This window comes from Vombatus ursinus, unplaced genomic scaffold, assembly GCF_900497805.2.
Source record: "Vombatus ursinus unplaced genomic scaffold, bare-nosed wombat genome assembly UNPS02009918.1, whole genome shotgun sequence".
NCBI lineage: Eukaryota > Metazoa > Chordata > Mammalia > Diprotodontia > Vombatidae > Vombatus > Vombatus ursinus.
The window spans coordinates 4644266-4667888 of record NW_020949696.1 but is presented as its reverse complement, the minus strand read 5'-3'; the positions used below and the strand labels follow the sequence as shown (position 1 = coordinate 4667888).

Below are 23623 nucleotides of genomic sequence, written 5' to 3'. Positions count from 1 at the left end.
GTTGTGTGTCTTGTACAATCAAAGAGGTGGCAAGATTGTGGCCATCTCTAAATGATCAGCCCCTGAATAAAATACAGCTATAATCACAGGATGGACACAGAGACAGGAGAATTTAAAAAAAGAACTGATAGTTTAAGGTCTAAGAGGACATACATCATCACAACTCTTCCACAGAGCTAATACACACCTATACCCAAAGACAATCATAGACACCAATGTTGGAGGTGCTGTGTGAAAATAGGAACGTTACACTTTTGGTATTGGTGTTAATATTAAGGTCATGATCTCATAGAAAACAGTACCTAATGATGAGAGAAAAGATACATCACTGTGTTGATCCATCAATTCCAGTACTGGCTTTATAGCCTAATCTCAAGGAGGAAAAATAAAAAGAACACACTCTTTTTATGATAGGAAAAAAAATCTGACATCATCTGGGAAATGGCTATGTTTCAAGAATGCAATGAAATGTTTACTTTATGGTAGGAAATTGCAAATATGAGAACTCCAAAGTCTTCCCATGTTGCTCTAAACAGAAGCAGAGTCTGGGGAAAGTAGAACCAGGAGAATACACAAAATTACTTATAATTATGTAAATGAATAAACAAATTCAGATCAAATACAGGTGACAAATGATGGATCCAGATGACTAGAAAAAAAATACTTTTCATTTATTGTGAAGAAACTGCAAACTATAACTGAAATGCTATGTTCCTTCAAGAAAATTTGACCTGTCAGATGGTTTCAATTTTTAAAAATTTTAGTGAAAAACACTTAAAATGAGAGGTTACCAAAAAAATGAAAGGTATGTCAAAACAATTCATCACTAAAACATGCTTTAATTTTAAAAATCATACTAGCCAGTTTTCTAGGTTATAGGAATGCTCAACTGAAACAAGATTTTTTTTTGGTTTTTTTTTGGTGAGGCAACTGGGGTTAAGTGACTTGCCCAAGGTTATACAACTAGTAAGTGTCTGAGGCTGGATTTGAACTCAGGTCTTCCTGACTCCAGGGCTGGTGTTCTACCCACTGCACCACCTAGCTGCCCCAAGATTCATTTTTAAAAGAAATGTGATTTTCACACTTGTTTTCACTCAAATACACAAAATTGGGATTATGGCATCCGTCAATTCGTGGTTGGAAGGTGTTTGAGTTATAGGAATGTCCTTACCAGCTGCAAGCTTTGGTTCCTGAGTTCACTGTTATCACTTTCTAGCTGCTTTGTCTGTTCTTTTAGCTGTTGGTTGTGAGCAGAGATCTCTTTCTGAGCTTGTATCAGATCGTTGTAGGTCAGAGCCTTAACTCCCAACTGGAAGAAAATATATTTACATAGTATATAATTATATAATGATGAAGGCTAGCTAGTCCTTCCCCACTTACCAAAGAATCAAGAAATCTGAGAGCTGAAAGGACTCATCAGTCACCTAGGCTGACATGTGCCCATTTCTGAGAAGGAGCAAAGTATTATGCGAGGCTCTCCCTGAAGGATTCCAAAGATATGGAGCCTACTACCCACAGAGGCTAATAATCCAGCTGCTTCTGGACAGCCTCTAATTGTCAGCAAGCTCTTCTTGACATCCAGCCTAAATCTGCCTCTTTGCAATTTCTGGCCATCTGGCTACTTCCTGGGATCGCACACCAACTACGCAAGGTGATGGGCTCATTTCCCCTCAAACAGCTTCATGAGTTGAAGGTCTATATATAAAAAGAATGATTTCACAGCCAAACCAGTGGCTGCCCAACACCAAACCTGCCAGCCGGCCCTATACAAGAACTGAGAGGGGGAGGCAAAGGGAAGGGGTTTCTTAAAGACAGTGCATCACAGAGATGCAGAGAAGAGTTTATGCTTTTATGGAAACAGGACATAACCCCAACATATATTTATTATGTAGTCACAGTCCTATCTCTGTCCCGTAACATGAATACGCAAATACAACCACCCCCAGATGGGCCCCCTCCAACCCAACTGTACCCATACCTCATCAAGTTTCTGTTGAAACAGTCTCTTGATCTCCTCTTTTTGAGCCTGACAGTGGCTGAACAACTGCTGGGCTGTACCTAACAACTGAGTGTTCTTTTCCTGCAAGGAAAGGGAACAAAGAAATAGGAAGGAGTCAAAACCCATGTCAGGACAAGCACGTGGCACCAGAAAAGATGGGAGAGCTGAAACTAAGAAAACAGAGACAAAACAAGATGGAAAGCAAATTGGGAAGATAGCCTGGAATAGGAGAAAAAGCAGGGTCTTTACCAGATGCCAGCCCTGCCACTGAGTGACCAAATTAGGTGACACTGGAGCAGCCTCAACCTCTTCTCAAAGATAGGATGAAGAAAAGGGCTGTGAGACCTTCAAGGTGCTTATCTTCACCATGACCCTAGGGCTTCATCTACCGACTAGTTTTAAGTCTCCAACTGAAGGCCCAGAGCTGGCACATGCGCTGCTCTCTCCTGATTTCTATGAACTCTCTCCCACTGTGAATCATGGCTAAATTTATAAGCCACAGTTAGATGATATATCTCATCCTCATACTGACCCAGGAAAAGCCTGAAAGCACAATAACAGGCTCTTCTTATGAAAAGGAATATCACTTTACTCTCTTTAAGGAGAACAGATGTCTGTTACCACAATGCCTCTCAAGCTCCAGAAATGCTTGGATTGAATCATGGGGATCATCTACTTTGGACAGGCAATAGGTTGTTCAAGTCAAATGAAAGTAACACAGTTAAGTGTACATTAGCAAACCAGAAAAAAATTTATGTTTAATTCTCAATAAAAATTAAATTTGGACTCTGATAAATCAGAAAGCACTTCAGGATTTTATATCCAACATTAAAATTTTACTTAAAAAACCATGACTCACATGCAGGGCATTGTGGTAAGAACTGGTGACATAAAAACAGCAAACAAAAAAGCCAGGATGAGCCAGAAGAGGGAAGGAAGGGCAATAAAGGGAAGGCTTCCAGGAATGGCACTGCAAACATGGAACTGATGTACATCTTTTGTCTCAAGGAAAAGACTGACAGGAAAGTTAAACAGGCACTCTGGTTAATTTGTAAAAGGCGAGGAAAAGGGAAGGCAATATTCTTGCCTTCCTCCCAATCTGTCTAAATGGCATGCATGGACATAGTTTGACAGCACCTGGTGAGAAAAGAGGGATATAAGAGAAGATTAACACTATTTCAGAAAAAGTAGCTGATATTTAAAATGATTTTGTATTGTCTGGCTGTACATAATCACAGTGGCCACTACATACCAAGATATCCTGAACCTGAACTGGGGTTGAGTCCCTTACACCTGTCAATTCTGTTCTATTTGGACACCTTTTACCTCGCCATTTTTCTGATCTATGTTAAAGGCTGGTAAAGATGAAGAAAAGGTGTATCAAGAATGGGCTGCATTAAGGACAAAATGGTGCTTTGGGCCACATTTTGTCACACTCACCTTCTCCTGCTCCACCAACTGCTGTAGGTTTGCCTTGTACTGAGGGGTTTTCATGTAGGCCAGGAACTGCAGGTACTGAACCTTAAATGATTCTACAAAGGAAGATAGAAAGTACATTTAATTAAAGCAACTAATGAACCAGCAAACACTCATTACGTAAGCATCTACTATAACACACAAATTCCAAGCATTTTAGTATAAATTTTTTTTTCCAAATGGGACAAAATAGGCAGAGAGAGGTCAAGTACCTGACCAGTCACCCTGGGAGTCAGTGGCAAAGTTGGGGCTCAATCCCAAGTGCCCTGATTCCAAATCCACTGGCTACAACTGAATACTGTCTTCAGGTCAGGTGCTTCCTAATCCTGGTAGGGTCTAATCTGGATCAAAAGGGAAGTTGGACACCAAAAGACAAGAGATTTTCCAAGCTCTTAAGAGGCCAAATTTAACAAGTGTCATCATTAACCATTCCTCACCAGTAAAAAAAACCATGACATTATACACATCAAGTTATTTTAGATGTGGGCAATATGTCCAATAAAGCAGCTTTCACTCCAGGTAAAACCAACATTCCAAGCTCTGATACCACACCAAACAAAGCAAACCTAGAGACTTGGTAGGGAAAAAAAGGACAAGAGGGAGAAAGAAAAAGAGTGAAGAATACTTCACTTCATTCCGTACTAAACAAAGCTGGAAAGAGGAAGCTTTTCCTTTCTCTGTAATGAAAGGTTAGCACACCCAGAAAGTCTCCCCTATGTGTATGAATCTTTGAGCTACAGTTAATTGTTGTCAGGTCATTTATTAAGTGTCTCCCACCTAATGCAGGAAAGATGCCACTCGTGATCAGCAACCATCTGAGCACTCCTATCTCCGAGAATTTACCTTTAGCGTCAAGAGCTAAGCTGAGCCGAGCCAAGACAAAAAAGAACAGATTTCCTCTTTCTTATATTTGGGGTTTACTTCTGGGATGATTCTGTGCAACTTGATTCAGTCAAAGGGTCCCTTCCCATACCCAGGACCCACTCCCATTAACTGAAGCTTTCAAAAGAGTTCTGGAGCAACAGGTAGGTGGCACAGTGGATAGAGCGCCGGCCCCTGAGTCAAGAGGACCTGAGTTCAAATCGCACCTCAGACATATGAAACTTACTAGCTGTGTGACCCAAGGCAAGTCACTAAACCCCAACTGCCTCACCAAAAAGAAAGTTTTATTTGGTTATCTATTTCTCCCAACCCTCACCCCTATCTTTTCCACTCCTGTTCAGTTAAGTGGCTAAATTAAAATCTCCACTCTTGTCTACCCCCTCTAAATTCAGTGGGAGTTTTTGAGCGACTCCATTTTCTCTAAAAATAATTTCTCTGCTTTTCTATTCCTGTGTATTCTTAAACTATATTCTCTGATAAATGGTCTAAATTCTTATTTATTCCTTCTTTAACATTTTTCTGTTCCTCGTGGAGTTAAATTTCTGAAATACACAATTTAAAAATTCTCTTCTAACCAAATGTTATAGAAATTGTCTTTACAGAATTCATACCGTTGTCCCCCCCCCTTTTTCCCTTTATGCCTCATTCACAAAATATTAAATCATGAAGCAAGTAAAGCGAACACTAGCAGTATCCCATGGTAGAAAATACAATGTCCCAAATCATGTGGTAAGATTCTACTCCAACATCGCCGTGACATTCTCTTTCCCGTTAGCACCATCATTTTATTTAAGTCCATATCACTCATACACAATCCAACTATCTGGGTGACAGTTGCCCCTAAGAGCTCAGATTTTCCCTCCTACAGCAGGATGTTGTTTATGGAGGCACAACACTCTTGGTGAATGGAGTTTCCCAATATACCAACTAATTCCAGATTGAACCCAACTACCATCACAGGCATACACCCCTTCTGCCAGTAGAGGGCTCTTCACTGGATTCCCTCCCCTTTCACTTACCCACTTTTAATACCACCTGCCTCTTCCAATTTCCTGCAGTCCCTCTTCTTGCTGAGAGGGCCCCATAGTAGAAATGACCTCGTGTCCAGTTCTACACCTCTAGTCCTATCATAATTATCTCCTACTGGTGCCATCTATCTCATCTCTGGGTCCATCTCTCCTCCACCCTTTCGGTTAGTTTTAGTTAAATCAATTGTCTCTTTCTTATTATATTATTATCTTTATTATATGGGATGGATTTCAAGGGTTACAGTGGTTAACTCTCAAGGGTTAAAAGAGCTTACCAAGATAATACAGACTTCTTTTTTTAAAATAGCTATTCTGTTCAGCTAGCTCCACCCTGGTCATGAATCAGATGTAGAATAAGCATACTAAAATCACTGAAACAATTTTCTGATCTATGAAACTTTCAGTTGTCATCTATGCAGAAACATTTTGGAAGAGAGAGAGCCAACAGGTAGACTGAGGTAGCAATTAGAACATTTCTCATAATGCTACTTAATGTCATGGAATGACATCTTGGAAAACATGAGACTGACTAGGGCTGGTATGCTACCTTTCACAAAAGGGGTACGTGACAATCTCCACTCGGATGAAATGGAATGAGAATTTGGGAAGCTCTGAAGAAGACAGTACCAAGAGACTGCATTCCAGGGACAGGGGGAGGGACAGGCTGAGACAAGGGGTGGCGCAATAGGCCAGATTTTAACTTGTTTGGGACAGTGTTTCCTATAATCCTTAGCCCCCGCGAGACTTCTCAACAGATGGGAGCTAGTATATTAGCTAAAGAAAAAATGATTACGAGTGGATGACTATCAAATTACTTCAGCAGACAATCTTAATAAGCCTGCTCTGAGGATGCTGGAGCCCTGAAAGCAGAAGGCTCTGGTTACTAATCATTGAAACCATCTAGGACTCCAACCCACATTATGAACCCAGTGTAGCCGCACTCACACAAACCCTGGAAGGCACAGGCCAGGTGACATGTGTAGACAAAGGGACATTACCTAACAGCTTCTGCAGTGCAGGCGGGGTTGGAGTTGCCAAGAGCTGGTTGGAGGAATGCCGTTGTACTTTAGGAGGTAGTTGATAATATGGACTATGAGGTGACTTGTATGCATCTAAGTAGAGAAAACAAAACATGTTCCATAGTTGAAAAGAGAAAAAAATTGGAGGAGTCAGAATCCTGGCTGAATTTTATCCTGTGGGGCTTTCTGTATTTTTGGATGGACCAATTCTCTATCTTGTAAATGTGAAGGTGAATTCTACTCATAGCATACAAACAAATAACCCTCAACTGCCACTTCTCGACTTGGGTATACTACATACAAAGTCATATTGAAATATTACATAATTAGGGAAGGAGGAAAGAGGGAAGGTGACTGCAAATGTTATCAAAGTGAGAATCATGGAGGAGATAAAGAGCACCAGATTTTGATTTACACAGTGAACAGCAATGAAAAAAAGGACCAGATGGTGCTCTACCCACTAGAAATACTAGTTTGTGACCACTATTCTCTTTTCCCAACATCTTTAAAGAAAATCAATGAGAAGAACTAGTGTTAACTGAGGAGAGAGGGGAAAAGACATCTTTTAAACAAAGGAGCTCGTGCAGTTTCTAGGGGCTGCCGTAATTGATAAACATCATGTTCAATATGTCCACGATTATGACACCAACTTCACATGTGGTAGAAGCACAGAACATTTTACAGATGAGCAAACTGTGGCAGTGAGGTTAAGTGGTCCTAGGATAATCAGGTTCAGATTTGTTTTGGACACTGAAAGAGAAAATGAATGGCCCAGAGTCTCATAGCCAGCCTCTATCAACAGATAAACATTTACACAGTTCTTTCTCACTGCACTGTGTTTCACATACTTATTATTTGCTGGAATTTCTCAAGGAAAATGGAAAGAGGAAAGCAGAACTAAGGCTGTCCTTCAAAAAGGGCAAGATCTTTCTCTTCCCTGCCTACCCAGCTTTCCCCAAATAAAAGCTTTCCATGGTTCTGTGGCTGTTGAAAACGGGGTCAACATATTGGTGTATATTGTCAGGTCTGGGCAATGCCAAGGCCCTTACCCTGAGGGGAGGATGCAGCTGCCTGGGACACAGTCTGAGCATGCAGAAGCTCCAGTGCAGTTGGGGTCTTCTTGGGTTTCCGTTCAGGGTTTGCAGCACTCATTTTCTTGGGGCGTCCACGTTTTCTTCCTGCCAGCTTCCTTCCTTTTTTGTTTAATTTCTTTTTGCGAGGCTTGGAAGGAGATGGCTTTTTAAGAGCAGCCGTCCCATTTTTATCTTCCTCAGCACCAGAATCCTAAAGAAAAGTGGGGGTGGAGGTAGGGATGGGAATCAAATAGAAAGAAAAGTACAAGAAACAAGGCTCACAAAGCAGGTTGGGTTGGGTCAGAATTAACTCTCCTGGCCTAAAGTTTTAAAAATTGATAATATGTAACACCAAAGCTAGAATCACTTTAACCACCAACTTAAACACTTCAATTCTTGCTTTCTTGGTTAACTGTCATTTTTCTTCTCCAAAGTCAAAAAAAAAAAGGGATTCATCAAGTAGCATCTGTTATTTATTGACTATCCAGGTCCCCAGTGGTCACACTGTCACCAATGGTTAACAACCCCAGGCCTCCTCTACATGGAAGTGTGTTCTCTTCAGCTACATGAATGGTGATGAGCTCACATTTCTAGAATGCTTTTAAGGTTTGCAAATCAATTCATAGCTATTATTTGATCATCAAAATAACCCTGTAGAGAGTAAAGGCTAAGAATACTCTTATTTTCTCAAGAGAAAACTAAGGCTGAGAGAATTTCAGTCATGACTTGCCCAGGGGCACACAGCTAGCCTGAGGCAGTATTCAGAGCCAAGTCTCCAGATTCCAAGTGCAGCCCCCCTAACAACTAGGTCAGGCTGCCCCTTTGCCTGGAGCCACTTCCAACTTCAATACCCCGTGGCTGCAATTAGGCTGGAGACACTGTGAAATCAGACTTTCTGTCAAGGACACCTGAAAACAACAAGGTAGGATAAAACTCGGCAATCTGTGCCCGTAAGAATGCTTTCCTTCAACAGTGTCAGGGGGTTCAGACAGACATTTACCACTCGAGGCTCCAAGGCAACGGCTCCCTTGCTCTCCTGGACCTTGGTTGGAGTCGTCGTGTTGCTCTTGCTTTCTCTTTGCTGTCGGCGGCGGGCTGCCTCCTGCTCCTCCTAGGAGGGGATGTCACAGTGTCAATTCAATGTACACTCGGAATCATGACCTGAATGCACAACTGCTCAACACTGTGCCTCAACCTCAACTACACAAAGAGCCAAGCACTTACATGCAAGCATGCTCTCTTGGAATATAAACCATCTGACTGCTATGTATTTGGGAGGGGGGGGCCTAGGCAACGGGGTTAAGTGACTTGCCCAGGGTCACACAGCTAGTAAGTGTTACGTGTCTGAGGCTGGATTTGAACTCAAGTCCTCCTGAATCCATGGTCGGTGCTCTATCCACTGCACCACCTAGCTGCCCCAAACTTTGTGCGTCATTAGTCCTTCATTCTCTTTTCTTTCTTTTTTTTTTTCTTTTTAGGCAATTGGGGTTAAGTGACTTGCCCAAGGTCACACAGCTAGTAAGTATCAAGTGCCTGGTCTGAGCAAGCACACTTGAATTCCCAGGAAACTGAACTTCTCCAAAACTGAATGTGTGTTAGATGTTTCTTTGGCATCTGGACCTGTGATTTCATCGGTGTAGGAAATTCCCAGTGAAAATTCTCTCACTGATCAACAACTAATCTGTAACTGAGGGTTCCAGGGGCACCGAGTGCCCTTGGTCATACTTTAAAATGAGGCTTTTGAAGTAGAGAAGATGTAACTCAACAATCCAGGGTAGGAGATGGCAATAGGTAGAGAGGATGGAGGGATGGAAAAGCACTAGGATCCACCAATAAAAGGAAGCCAATACCAGACAACGATTTCTAAACAGCTGTTAAACTGAAGACACCCTTTGTAACAACAAATAGTCACCCCTGACCCTGTGCTTCACCATCTCCTAAAGGAAATAATTTCAAACTACAGATAGCTGCATAACAATACATACATAAACTAGTATTACTGTTTACTGATATGCAGAAGAAAAAGACCACCATGCAAAAAACAAAAAACAAAACAAAACAAACTTACCCTGAGTTTAGGATTTTTGAGACTAGAAAAATAGTTTTCAAGCTGAAAGGGGGAGAAAAAAGCAGATTATTTTTAAGTACTCCTTTCTGACGACCCCTCAAATCAAGATTTGCCCACTATTAAGGAGTTTTTTCTGTGATAAGGAGTTATAATTAGCTTTTTGGATCAAGAGGCCAATCCCAATTGGAATAAAGCCATATCTGATTACAAATCTCCAACCCGCCAACCAGAAGTCATTCCTTTCTCCTCCACTGTCTCACACTCCTACAATGTGACCATCACTAGGTGAGTTACCATTTGTTTTCTCTAAAACTGGCATCCATATCTCATTCCATATCCTAGACTACAAGGTGTGTGAGGGTAGGGATTACTGTTCTTCACCACTGGGCATAAAAAGTACTTCTAAAAACGGGCGTTAAATTTAACTGAAGTCTCACCTCTCCAATAGAAAAAGAGCTGGGACACAAAGCAGGTCAGTCAAAGGAAATCACTAAGAGTAGGGTAAAAATGAAGAACAGGGCAAAAACACAGACTACATTGAAGATTAAATTAAAGCATGAATCTGCCATTTAACACTGATAAAAACAGTGAATAGATGGAACAAATGAGAAAGAAAGAAAAGCAAGCAAGCAATTTGTTAGTATTCAGAAGAGAATGGTTGTTCAGAAGCAGTTCCAGTGCATTTCTGACAGGAGAGAGTCCTATCTGTCCTGTCACAGTTGGGCTCACATTCTTATCACGGGCAGGAATAGGGTGGAGTGGGAGTGAGACAGACTATCAAGACCTCCAGAATGCAAAAGTGAGAGAGAAGAGACCAAGTGAGCCACTAACATATCTCAGTGGGGATACTTACTATGGTTCGATCAATAGTATGCAGGTAGTAAGAAACTGGCTTGCCAGTCCATGAAACCGACCCTTTCAGTGGTGATAGCTCCACAACTCTCATTATAGTGCCAATATCTAAAGACAAAAAAGCTGGTTAGCTATGAGCAATTCAGGAGCCAGAGCTAAGCCCTTGCCCTCTGTGTACACACTGAGAGAGAGAGAGAGAGAGAGAGACAGAGACAGAGACAGACAGAGACAGACAGACAGACAGACAGAGAGACAGAGAGACAGAGACAGAGACAGAGAAATATTATACCAGGTAAAGACAGAAAGGAGGGAAATAGCCTAATCAAGTTTTCAGAAACTCAGCAGCCATTTTCCCTCTGTTACTTTCCTATACTCAGTTCAAAAGTATGAAGGAAGACAAGGATGAAGGGCATGCTGTGATAAAAGCCCAAGATTGCTGAGAGAAGCGCCGCTCAGCTCTGCAGAATTCTGTCTGGCCGTGGGTGACAGCCCACCTTGACACCCTGTGTGGTCAATTTCTCTGGCCCATGGTTTCCTTTTACTCTATATAGTCTGCAGGGTTTACATCTGTCTATCTTACCATGAACAACGGGCTTGTTCTTTATAAGGAAAGTCGTGGGAATTAAAGGAAGGCAAGAAAATCTAGGCCTCAGTCAATGGGCAATGGAGAGCTGCCTATTTTTTACTTAACCATGTGCTTGAACTCTATGTCTCAGTTCAGTAAAAGATTTTATAGGTCATATTTTTAATTTCTCCTTTGAAAATTAGTGTAAATAGAATATTTTAAATCACATTTTAACTTGGGTTGATGGTATTTTTGCTAGTTTTTCCTTAGAAGTATGTAATCTGAATACAAGAAAAAGAACAAGTCTATAGGTTATCAATATTTATCAAAATGAGACATACCGAAAAGTACCTGTTAATTAAGAAAAACAATAGCTAGCATTTAAATAACACTTTAAGGTCTACAAAGCACTTTACAAAGTATCTCATTTTGTCCTCACAAAATCTAATCATAGATGCTATTATTATCCCTATTTTAAAGATGAGGAAATTGAGAAATTAAGTGATTAGCCCAAGGTCCCACAGCTAGGAAGTGCCTGAGGCCAAATTTTAACTTAGGTCTTCCAGACTCTTGGTCCAATCTCTGTCTACTGTGCAGTGATAGCTGTTCCAACCAACTCCCTCTAATGGATTAAAATGGTCTCAAATTACATATAATAATAGCTTAATAATGTAACAGAGACTCTTACCACTCAAGTTTCTACTGTTTATTCTAAAGTTTAGAGGTGCAAAAGGTTTGGAGGACACGATTCTGCCACCTGAAACACAAAGATAAATCATTATCACATCAAGTCACAAAATACAATGGGAATGACAGTTGGAAGAAGAGAAAAAAAGAATCGTTGATGAGATACTCAGGTATTCAACAAGACACAGGATGGCAAAATTCTAAAACCTTATTTCTAAAAATTCAAGTTACACTGAACACCACCACTTCCAAAGCCACACCCACATTACCACATTCTCCATTCTGCAATGGGCAGGATGGGATTCAGAGAGATCAAGAAGAGAAATGCAGTTTGATAGGGGCTGGTTGGCTACCACCCACCCTTTCAAACACCCTGGTATTCAAGCCATAAAATACAGGCTCTGGAAAAGCCTCAAAAACTCACACTCAGGATACAAGCATGACTTCTAGTGAGGGTTACAAAAAACCGCAGATACACAGGATAAAAGGCAGCTTACAGAGGGGCTGCCTGCCAAAGCAATTTGGCAAAGTCATCTTCTGCTGCCATTTCACCTCTTACTGCAGTACATAACAATTGTGTTTAGGGACCTCAGGATACACGCTAACCCTGTCAGCCACCACGTCAATGTGGAGTCAAAACTTGAGCTGAGACCAAGCCTGGGCAAACAGAGGAAAGGTCATATCCCGTCAACCATGAAGAAGCCGGACCATTTGCTTCCAATGGAAAGAAATACCCAAAGATTTTACTGATAAGTTGTATATCCTTTTATTTTTTCTTTTTGGTAAGGCAATTGGGGTTAAGTACTTGCCCAGGGTCACATGGCTACTAAGTGTCAAGTGTCTGAGGCTGGATTTGTACTCAAGTGCTCCTGACTCCAAAGCTGGGGCTCTATCCACTGAACTACCTAGCTGCCCCTAATAAGTTGTGTGTCTTTAATGTGGATGTCAAGGATGACCACAATTACCTCTCCTTGGTTCCCCCAGGGATAGAATACTGGACAAGAGACAGGAACAGTCACAAGGAGAAAGAACCATAATAGCTTTTATAGCTTTAAAAGCTATGTAGTTTTTGCTACAGAGCAAATAAGTGGAAAAGTCTGGTACTGGGAACTGGATGGAAAAGGGGATTTGGGACATCTGATGTACTGCGGTTACGTTTATATTAGGTTATTAGGGGAATTCTTTAATGAGGGGCGAACTAAAGTTTCATGCTCCTGAAAATTCCACTCCTCATGGCCAAGGTGTAAGAAACTAGCTTGAAAAAGGGTATAGAGCAGGAAAAAAAGAGATCATATGCAGACTAAGTAGAGCTTCTCCACCAATTTCTATACAATTTCCCCTCTTACTAAGGAGAAGGAAGAAAAAACTCAACAGAATTTGATTTACTTTGTACAAAAAGAAAACTTGGGCCAAAACACACCTATTTCCCAAAGAAATTTATACTTCAGGTTTGTAAACTCTACATGAGTACAAAGAAAAATGGTAGGTTCTAGTAAGAACCAGCATATAAATGGTCCCAACCAACTGTCACTTGTCAGCAAAGAGCCAAAAGGTAGGGCAAAGGTGATGGCTACTACTCTGCAGAGAGCAGAGTTCAAATGAAAGTCAATAAAAAACACCCTCTGTGAGCTGTGACTGTGGAGGGAAATAGAAAGGGAGTGGATAGGTGATCTCACTGATGCCAATCTACCTAGCTCAGGGCTGCCAGCACATTTAAGAGGCAGGATTTGAATGTGGGCCTTCTAGCTCTCTTAGCACTACTCCCACCACAATGACTGTTAGTAGACATGCTATTCACCACCTCTGGACCCACCCTGAGGAGTAGGAGAAGAGAGAGAAATGGGAATGGGGAACAAATTGCACTTATTTAATCCAACAGTGCTCTCTCCTCTACAATCCACATGATTTTAACACATTTCACAACAGATGAAATGTAGCCCATAAACAGTCATAAAGACCCAGCTTTTATGACCTATCCTCCAACCCTAGAGAGGGACCCAGGCCTCTCTAACTGGGCTTCCACTGGTCCAGGTGGGAGACATTAGGCTGGACCAGGCAGTATCTCGAGGACCTTCTAACTCTGATTATCAGATGGATACTGTGTTTCCCCTTTTGAATGGAGTCTGACCCAAATATAGGGCCCATGGATATAGAGCAAGAAGGAATACTGTCAGTCCTCTAGTTCCAAGTGCCTCATTTTCTAGCTAGGACATGCTGAATGTCCAAAAGCAAAGCTGGGGTTCATACCGAGGTCCATCGACTCTAAGTATTGCACTGCTGCCAGGAATGTACATAATCACTAGGTTCAGGTCAACAAGATTACTTTGGACTTGTTCAGGATCCAGAGCTCTCTTTCAAAGGAGATGAGGTCTTGAAGACTCCACTGAGTTCTGATTTCAGAAGGGCCAGGGAATGACATTGGAGTATTCAAAAGAATACTCCATTTAAGTTACCAGTGACTGCCACGAGTGGTGTTCAAAAACAGCACAGATTATACAGAAGGGAATCTTTCTTGGGTTACTGAAGATTAGTAGTAAGCCTCTAATGTTTACGGTAAGCCCCAATCAATTCTAAGGGATCCATAATACTTCCACAAGGGTCCAAAGATCCCTCAAATCCTAGGGATGAGCTTTCTACCAATTTAAGAGTCTGCGATAAATATTTTGGAAGACATGTAAGGTAATTCTGATCATTTAAAAAAAAAGCTCTTTTCTTGTAATGCTAGAAGTTAAGAACTCCATACTGACCGCCAAAAGACACTTAGAAAACTAAGTGTTTTTAAACTACACTCCTAATAAAGTATTAACTTTTTTTTGTTTGTTTTTTAGGCCATTGGGGTTAAGTGACTTGCCCAGGGCCTAGTAAGTGTGAAGTGTTTGGTCTGAGGCTGGATTTGAACTCAGGTCCTCCTGACTTCAGGGCCGGTGCTCTATCCACTGCGCCACCAAGCTGCCCCCCTAAAGTATTAACTTTTAAGCATAACCCAATATTTATGATGTTTAATGACATAATGAATTTAGCCAAGCTATTTATGGAAGATACACCAACTTAATTGAAAAAGCACCTTCATAAGGTATTTTTAGTGATACAATAGCCATAACAATGCCCAAAAGACAAAGGCTTTAAAAATACACTAAGAGGCTCTATGTTCCTTACCATATAAGAAGCAATCACCCCTTCCCAGGCCTAGGACCTTGTTTGGTTTGGTTTTGAGAAATGGGTTGGGGAGGAGGGGTGCATCAAGGGGGAGAGCAGGAAGAGAATCTGGGTGAAAGAAAAGGCCTTACTTACCTTCCTTCATGTTAGCAAATCGCTCCTTCAGTTGGTGATCCACCTCAGGACCAAAGGCAAAATTATTCACAAAAATAACACTGCAAGACAATACTCCAGTTAGAAGAATAAAAAGTAAAATTCTTCCTTAAAGCCTCTCAAATGTCCATCTCTCATTCCTATAAACAATGCTTGCATATTTAACATCTTTTGAAAAAGGAACCATTGAAAAATGTTTTGAGATTAGAATTTAGGAAGCAGCCTGTTCCCCAGATGCGGCCATTTTCATGGAGCCAGTCCAGTTTCTTAAACACTGGTCAAATAAAGGTTACTGCAGGGATAGGTAGCGGCATCAGAACTTAACTTCTGCAAATGCAGACAACCATGGCATGGCAGCATTATCTGTTCAGACCCCAGGAATAAACATTTCAAACAACACTGCCAAGGGTCACCCCCACTAAGGCTCCTTGAATATCTCACAAGACTCTTCCAAAAGGGGTTTCAAGGTAACCTATACACTAAACTGGCATCAACTTAACAGGCAGTATTTTCAGATTATAAACAAGCCAACCTCTCTACCAGTAAACCAGAAGAAAAAAAGTTAAAATATATGATTAGTAAGACTAATTTAAACTATCATCAATTGCTCAAGAATAATTTCAACCATATATACTGATCAATGAAAACTGGGGAAAGGGGTGCAGGGGAGAAACGACAGCTCTGCTCACAAGCGAAAAGGTGGAACACTCTCTCATCTAACAAACCCCATAAGAGCCTCAGATGGCTGGGAGTCTGCAAAGGAAGTGTTTTTTGAAGGTTGTAAAAGGGGAAAATGACATTTTTTACAAGTGCACAGCCTTTTCCAAATCCTTGTAGTTTTGCATTTAGAACTTAAAATACTTCAGTATAAAGTATATTTTCAGTCCTGGAAGTACTATACCAAAAGATGCACTGCTCCTGGCATCACTGCTTTCCCCTGCCTCTCCCATCCTGTATGTATCCAACAAACTATAATGTCTAGAGTCCTTTCTTTCAAATCTTGATGTTATGTTAATCAAAAGAAGGTCCCACAAGGCAGACCAGTCTCCCCAACAAACCCAAGGTATCAATAACCAGGATCATGAGCTGTGATGAGCAAACAGAACAATAATAAAGAACGAGAGAAAAGGAAGGAAAGAAAACCAAGTCAGCAAAGAACAAAGAGGACTGTTCTGAAGATCGGGTATAGTAAACGACAGAGCCAAAAAAACCATCCTCCCACCTCCAACCACCACCACCACCACCACCACCACCGCCGCCACCCCCTTCCCCTTCATGTGACAAATGCAAAGAAGAGGCAGGACAAGAAATGGTCATATTTTACACAGGAATGAAGGCCAGCAATGACATCAGGGTGATGGATGATTTGGAAAGGACACACAATATCTAATAGCATTTCCAAAGGGGAATTGTATCCTATGGGAATACTGTGAATTGCAAACTTTAGAAATTCAGCCCATCCAGTGGTCTCCTTGGTTAATTACCAAATGGCTTTTCCCAGAGCACACCTTCTCACTTAACTCGATCCTGCAGGACTCTCAGGGCCAGATTCTGCCCTCTGCCAACTACTCAGCGTCCATTCTGTGGCTTGGTCTTATCACAGGATTATGGCATGGCTGGCATGGTAGAGGAGGAGCTTGAGAAGTTCAAGGTATTAAAGGTGCTGGGAACCTGAAAGCCAGGAGATATCTTCAGGAACAAGTATTCACGGGGGGCTGCTGTATACAGGCAGACTCTAAAAACCCCACATTTCCTCATCTGTGAGTGGTAGATTAAAAATATGCTCATCCTTTGAATAAAACAGAGGATAGTACTCACAGAATTAAGCTGATGACCACTGTCAAAAGTCATCTTAAACCAAGTCTCTGTACAGGGCCACTACGTTTTGACTGGTCAGCTTTTTATTTTGGTTCTGTCATGTGGTGGGGAAGAAGGGAGATCACTGGGTGCACAACACAGAGGAAGATCTGGCCCAGGACTCCAGAGCTGTTGAAACAAGTCATTGTCATGGAAAGCACCGGTCATGTGCAAAACAGAGGACTGCTCCCCAGTGCGGAATAACGAGCAAAAGAGAGAGAGCTGCAAGCAAGACTGAATACAACCAGATGGTGATGGGATCACAGAGCAATCTGGCAACGTCAGTAGCTTCTGTACACCCAGTTCCAGTTGCCCTGATGGTTTTCCCCTAGGCTTTTCCAGCCTTTTGATGACAGTTGAGTACAGAAATCAAAGGGGTCCAAAATATAAAGTTCTCAATAGTCCAAGGATTGGCAAGTCATTCTCTACCAATGGAAAAAAAAATGTATTCAAAACCCCAAACTGTTAACAACAGGAGTATGCAACACCTAACAGTAATTACAACTCTTGGTAGCAAAAGCAAAGAGCCGCTAGACACACTAGGGCACAACTTTATAAAGATCCGATTCAGATCGTGTACAGTAGCCACAGAATTGTGGCTCCTTTTGCTTTATTCAGCGGTAAACAGGATAAAAGCATTTGGTCAAGGCAGAAGAGCTGGCCACAGTGTGTTCAGAGAGGCACACAGATGGGACGGGAGACACTTAAAAGGCCTGGAAATGAGAAGCATCTTCACTGAGAAGTACCAGTGGCCTGCAGCAAGAGTCAGCTGACCCATCCCACTCTTACCCTGGTGTCAGGTTAGTAAATATGTGCTTGGAATGACACCTCTCAGAGGTGGACAACCCCAGCCTAATAGGATAAGTACTTTAAAAACAAAACTGAAAATAGCTGCTTTATTGTGATAATGATTCCCTGCCAATGACGGAAGCAGACAGGAGGGAAGGTGAGCCCATGAGCAAGTGCTCACATCCCAGAGAAAAGGGTGCTTTTAAAAAAAAGGTCAGGAGACAAGGGACTCTCTCCTCCAAACGCACCCATTTGTCTTATCAGGCACTTACTTCAACCCTGCCCAAGGAGGCAGGACAAAAATTATACCATGTTCCTAGATGGCCAGACCGGGATCCCTGAGAAGTGACCGGCCCGTGATTCCCCAAGAGTCACAAGGGTCAGGGCCAGGGTGGAAATAGAGGCATCTCGATCTCAAGTGTGAGACTCTAATCATTACATTGCCTTTGAAGGAGACAGATTTTTTTCTTTATGTTTGCTTACGCCACAAAATAAATTAAGGGAAAGAAATAACATACAATATGATTTGTCCAAATAAGAAAAAAGATCACATGCCAGGAAATAATATTCTATATCCAGCCGATATTTTTCCTTGGGAAAGGTTCTTGAGAGTTGAGAGATAGGATTCTAAACAAGAGTTTCAAATAACTTCCATTTCTTCAAATAAGAAAATAAATACTTCTATGTATTGGGAATTTGTTTTACTAGGATGATATTATTTTTCCTGAATAGATAAACCTAAATTCCCATGTAAAATGTCAACCTTCAGAGAGTTCCCAGAATTTGCTCATGCCATAAGACTAAACTCTTAAATACTGAGGAAGATACTAACAAAGTACGTGTCAATATCCCAGTGATGCCACGGGATGGATTAATCACCAGAGCACAAAGAGAAAGTACAATGCCCACACCTGTAGTCCCCTGCCTCTCTGCTGCCTTTTTCTACATTTTCTTCCACCTTGTAATATGCGCTTTAGTAACCCTGAGTTTTAATAGCTACCGTGCTACTTCCAACAAAATCTAGTTCTCAGTAACGTGAAAATGTGAACAATGTCAAGCAGGTAGGAATAGAATGGGAACCTTTTTAGACCTGGTACTGAGATTATTTCATTTTACAGAAATAACTTGGAAGAACAGGTACATATATGCCAAATACATCGTGATATAAACTGATAAGTATCATAACTGATATCAATAAGACTTTTTTAAAACATGGCAAATGTGTAAATTTATTTTCTTTCATTATACACATTTGTCAAAGGGGTGTGTTTTTCTTTTCTACTGGGGGAGATGGTATGGAAAAAGGTGAATTTCTTTTATTTTTTTTTAAAAGGGTAAAATTTAATTTAAAAATACAGGATAATGTGCTCATGTGGCAAAACACATAGGATTTAGAAGAGAAAAATCACCTTAAATCATCTCATACAGTGGTTCTCAAAGTATGATTCTGGGGGTCTAGGGCTTGGAACTATTTTCACACAAACGTTTCAGTTTCCAACTCTGTAAATATCAATAGATTATGACATAATCTATTGTTATGTTTATGATACAAACAAAAGCTCTCTGCAGAGCTCAGGCCCTGAGATGATAAAATCTGAAAATGCTCATAAATCTAGTCAATATTCAACCCTCTCCCTTCAGAAGGAGCACACTGAGACCCCAAAACATAAAGCTGGCAAGGTAAACGTGAGATTTGTGTTCAAATCATATGCCTAAGTTACAACACACTGACTTCAAAATGAAATGTCCACGAGAAGATGAAATTCAATGTAAAATACAAAACACAAAGAAAATTTTCAGCAAAAGGCCACAAGCTAAAAGCACAGGAAACAAAAGCTCAGGGTCCAGGATATATTCCCCCAAATGGATATGAATCAGAAGGCAGTGTTATTAAGACATGCAGTCATGGAACAGGAGGGGTTAAGTTGTTTAAAGTATAGCTAGAGAAAGCCCACTGTCCTAACAAGAGGTACCTCTGGCACTGACCCCATGGACCTACACCCTAATTCTCTTATCCTTTTACTCCATGGGGATCCTAGGGTCTGTTCTGGTTTTCAAAAGGGGGGTGAGGGGAAGAGACACAAAATCCCCAAAGGAAACAGTAAAAATGATTAAGGGAATGGAAAAAATGGCCACTATAAACAAAAAGAATGAAAGTCACGTAAAAGCAGCTTAAGCTAAAGGTAAAGGCTACGATAGATTCTGACTTGCTGCTGCCCTCTTTGGCAGCACAAAGTGGATTTAAACGGCAAAGCAAAACTTAGGTAAAATTGGAGAAATAACTTCCCTGCTGTGAGTGTGATTGACCAATGGACCATAATGCTGAATGGGCCACCCCTGGAGACCCTGGAAAGCTTTCTCCTCTGGTTCTGCACAGGAACACAGGGAACAAGTCCATGGCTTCTGGAAGGGATTTCAGAATCACTCAATGCAAGGAGCCTTCATCAATGCACATGAGTTACCAGGGCAGGCTTGGCCCTCTAGAAGATTCTAGTCCAGTTTTCAAAAATAGAGACGCGAAGTCATTTCTAGCATGAATAATCAATGATGGGATCATCAGCCTCAAGAGCCAAAGGACTGACTCACTCGGTCAAAGACGGCCTGGCCCACCTCCACACATGACGAGGATCCCTCAGCCACATGAATAAAAGCACTGACTCATTCCAAGGCAGAGACTTCTCCAAAGTGCCACTATCTCTCCCTCTCCACCCCCTACCCCAAAAAGAACGTGATCTTCTCCTAATTCGCCTTTGAAATGGCCAGGACAAAAAGCTACGTATCCATAAGGAATCTAGTCTTTCTACCAGCATGGAAGGAATTCACTAAGAAGAAAGCCAAAGTACAATTATCAGTCATAACGACCTTCCATCAAAAGCAAGCCCCCAATGAGGACAGAGACCCACAAGATTTCCTAAGTAGCTAAGAGATTTAAACTATTTTCAGAACTAGTCATACCTTGTGTTTGCAATTCTTTCCCGCCATTCTTCTGAAAGGAAGTCACCTCTTTCCAGCTAAAGGAAAAGCAAAGGAAGAAAAACATTATTTCTTGCTACACATCCTCACTCCCAACAATAATTAATTAAGGCCTAATCAAACCCTTTAAGTGACAACTATCATATACCCAATGTGTGGTAGGTGCCTCTTCTATGCAACTTAAAAATGTTGTTGTATACAAGGAAAAACAAAGTCAAAAATTAAGGACTATAATAAAGCATAAAAGTATATACTTTTCCCAAACAATCATTGAACCTGATGGCCTATAATACAAAGATCATGTGAAAGCAGATTTAAAATTCCATTTATAGTAAAAACTGAAAATATTAGGAAGTATTTTTCTTTAAAATCCTTTCCAGACTGTTGCAAAAAGCCCATTGGAAAGCTGGATTACAGAAGTGATAAACTAAATCTTTCTTCACATCACACCTTCCGCTCTATGACGCCAGGGATATCACAGGCTGGGACCCACTCTACTCCATAAGAAATTAAGTTCAATCCTGAAGTGCATGGGAGATTCCAGAAAGAATGGCATATTGACTTGGTTGCTTAATTCTAGCACGTTAAAATATCTTTTTTGTTGTTAAGAGTCATAAAAGTATTTCCTTAAATTGTCACGGGGCAGTAAAGTCTCTGGGAGACATGAGTGACAATATCAGTTTGGACATCTCTCTCCAAGCTAAAAATGACTTTAACGTGGACTAATGATAAATTAAATAAAATTGTCTCTGGCTGCCTTGAGCCTAAATACCACAGTATGGTATTAGTACTGACATTTTAGGCTTATGATGTGTTTTAACGATAAGATGACTCCCATTAATGTTTTAAAAGTAATGGAGTGACTAACTCACAAAAACTCTTCCAAGGCATAATTAAGCTTAGTGAGTCTGGATCTCAAATCTATGTTGAATGATGTCAGTCAGGGCAGCCAAGTGGCACAGTGGGTAGAGCACTGGCCCTGGAGTCAGGAGGACTCCGAGTTCAAATCTGGCCTCAGACACTTGACACTCACGAGCTGTGTGACCCTGGGCAAGTCACTTAACCCCACTGCCTAAAAAAAAACAAAAAAAAACTAAAAGGATCATTCCCAGAAGAAATTGAAATTAATTTAAAAAAACTTTTTTAAAAAAGAAAAGATGTTAGTCACAGGTCAAAGATTCCTCACTAACTCAGTTGCAGACCTACACTGCAACAAGGTCCTCCAACTGCTTTTCTCATCTACCTCTCCAGAGGACATCACTGCCCAGGTCAATAATAGTCAGTAGCTCCCCTTGGCCTCCAGGATGATGCACATACACCTTGGCACTGAAACTTGTTCACCATCTGGTCCTGGCCTAGATTTCCAAAACTTATTTCCCATTACACCACTTCACCAAAACACTGCTACTAAAGCTTAGCTAATACACCATTTCCTATAAAGATCTTTTTTGATTCCATCCAATAGTTAGGTCTCTGTCCTGATGTCTCACCTGACATATGGAGACACAGGACATGTGCTCCTTTCTCTCCTAAAGCTCTTAGAAAGCTCCAGCTCTTTCAGAATTTTACCACCTTCTCTTTGAAGCCTTTCCTGATCTGCCCTGCTACATTCCCGTTTTGACCCTGTATGTTCTTATTTACGTAAATGTTGTCTCCCCAGCAGCATGTAACCTCATGAGGGCAGACACTGTGGACTCAAGAAGTTTACAGACACTCAGCAGTGCCTACTAAGCATCCGGCTCTGAGGATCCAACAAAAGGCAAAGGACCCAGTCCTCCCTCTCAGTGAGCTCGCAGGCTACTACTACCAGGGCCTAGGAAAGAGCCTGACATGGAGCAGATGCTGGTGGATCATCTATCTCCTAGACAGATGGCATGGTGGGGGCTAAAGTTAGAACCAGGAAAGCCTGAGGTGGAATCCTCTCCCTCCCTGGCAGTGTTACACCCAGGGAACCAACTAACCTCTCTCGGCCTTGATTCCCTAACAAATGAAATAGGGATGAAAAGAGCATCTACCTCACAGGAATATAATGAAGCTCAATGAAATTTCCCAAAAGGCTTTGCAAACCAAAGAACATTCTACAAATCTGAGTTATTACTATTGTAATTATTATAGATACAGAGAGGAAGTATGGCACAGCGGGGAAGAGTGCTAGAACTGGAGTCGGAAAGACCCGAGTTCAAATCCAGACACAAGATTTACTAGCTGTGTTACTTTTCTGAGCCTCAGTTTCTTCACTTGCAAAATGAGGGCTAAATGGCTAAATCTAGGCACATAGGAGATATTTAATAAATGCTTTTGAATTGGGATTTTTTTTTGCAAATGTGACAAATACCTAATTCTACTGATGTGCAGAGAAAGCAACTGCGGAGAACAGATCCAAGGATTTAAACCAAAAAATCATCTTACCAGTGAAGAAACCAAGACTCAGGAAAGTGAAGGGTCCTATCAAAGAACACACAGATCTCAGTCAAGGGTTGAGCTTAGACCTCCTCCACCTGAATCTAAAATCTAAACATGTTTTCAACTGCTCCTTTGAATATTGGAGCTGGCAGTCGACAATAAAAATAAATGAGGCAGCTTTTAGATATCGTACTTCTCCGTTAATACATTCATATCTGGATTCAAGTTCCAACCTTACTGCTTACAGTTCAGCACCATGACATGCTCTTATCATATCAGAAGAATGATTACATCAGTTTCTATCAAGATCATTTCTAAAGGCATTTCTAACCATGCTGCTGCTAATGATTAATTTTGTCACAAGCACAAGCTCTTTTCCAGCAAAATCCTTGTCATACCCCAAAATGTCACCCAAAACAAAAGTTAAAACAAAATATTCCTCTTTTCCTGTCACTAATGTAAGAGACAGGGCTTCTACCTTGAACTGTAGTAGTATCTACTTCATTACACTGAAATGCTTTAAGAAACTGCCATTATCAATATACTAATTCTGTGTCCCTGCTACTTTGAATTTCCCATTAAGTTTCCTAACCCCAAAACAGCAATAAGCCTGGGTATGAAGAAATTAATTATAATGGAAAAA

The 23623-nt window shown here is 41.1% G+C and overlaps 1 protein-coding gene across 9 annotated transcripts in view; it reads right to left on the bottom strand.

The window, feature by feature from the left end:
• Window positions 1–23623, bottom strand: part of DOT1L (DOT1 like histone lysine methyltransferase) — a 121757-nt gene that overhangs the window by 33842 nt on the left and 64292 nt on the right. For 8 of the 9 annotated variants that reach the window (XM_027853066.1, XM_027853068.1, XM_027853071.1 and 5 more), the window contains 11 exons: window positions 20560–20615; window positions 14941–15020; window positions 11651–11719; window positions 10399–10505; window positions 9546–9587; window positions 8478–8588; window positions 7454–7688; window positions 6384–6497; window positions 3440–3531; window positions 1979–2080; window positions 1172–1309 (listed from right to left, as the gene is read on the bottom strand). In XM_027853066.1, coding sequence (XP_027708867.1) covers window positions 1172–1309; window positions 1979–2080; window positions 3440–3531; window positions 6384–6497; window positions 7454–7688; window positions 8478–8588; window positions 9546–9587; window positions 10399–10505; window positions 11651–11719; window positions 14941–15020; window positions 20560–20615 — 1146 coding nt within the window. Of the gene's footprint in view, window positions 1–1171; window positions 1310–1978; window positions 2081–3439; window positions 3532–6383; window positions 6498–7453; window positions 7689–8477; window positions 8589–9545; window positions 9588–10398; window positions 10506–11650; window positions 11720–14940; window positions 15021–16466; window positions 16602–20559; window positions 20616–23623 lie in introns of those variants that run through there. The other variant, XM_027853073.1, reaches the window with a different exon arrangement.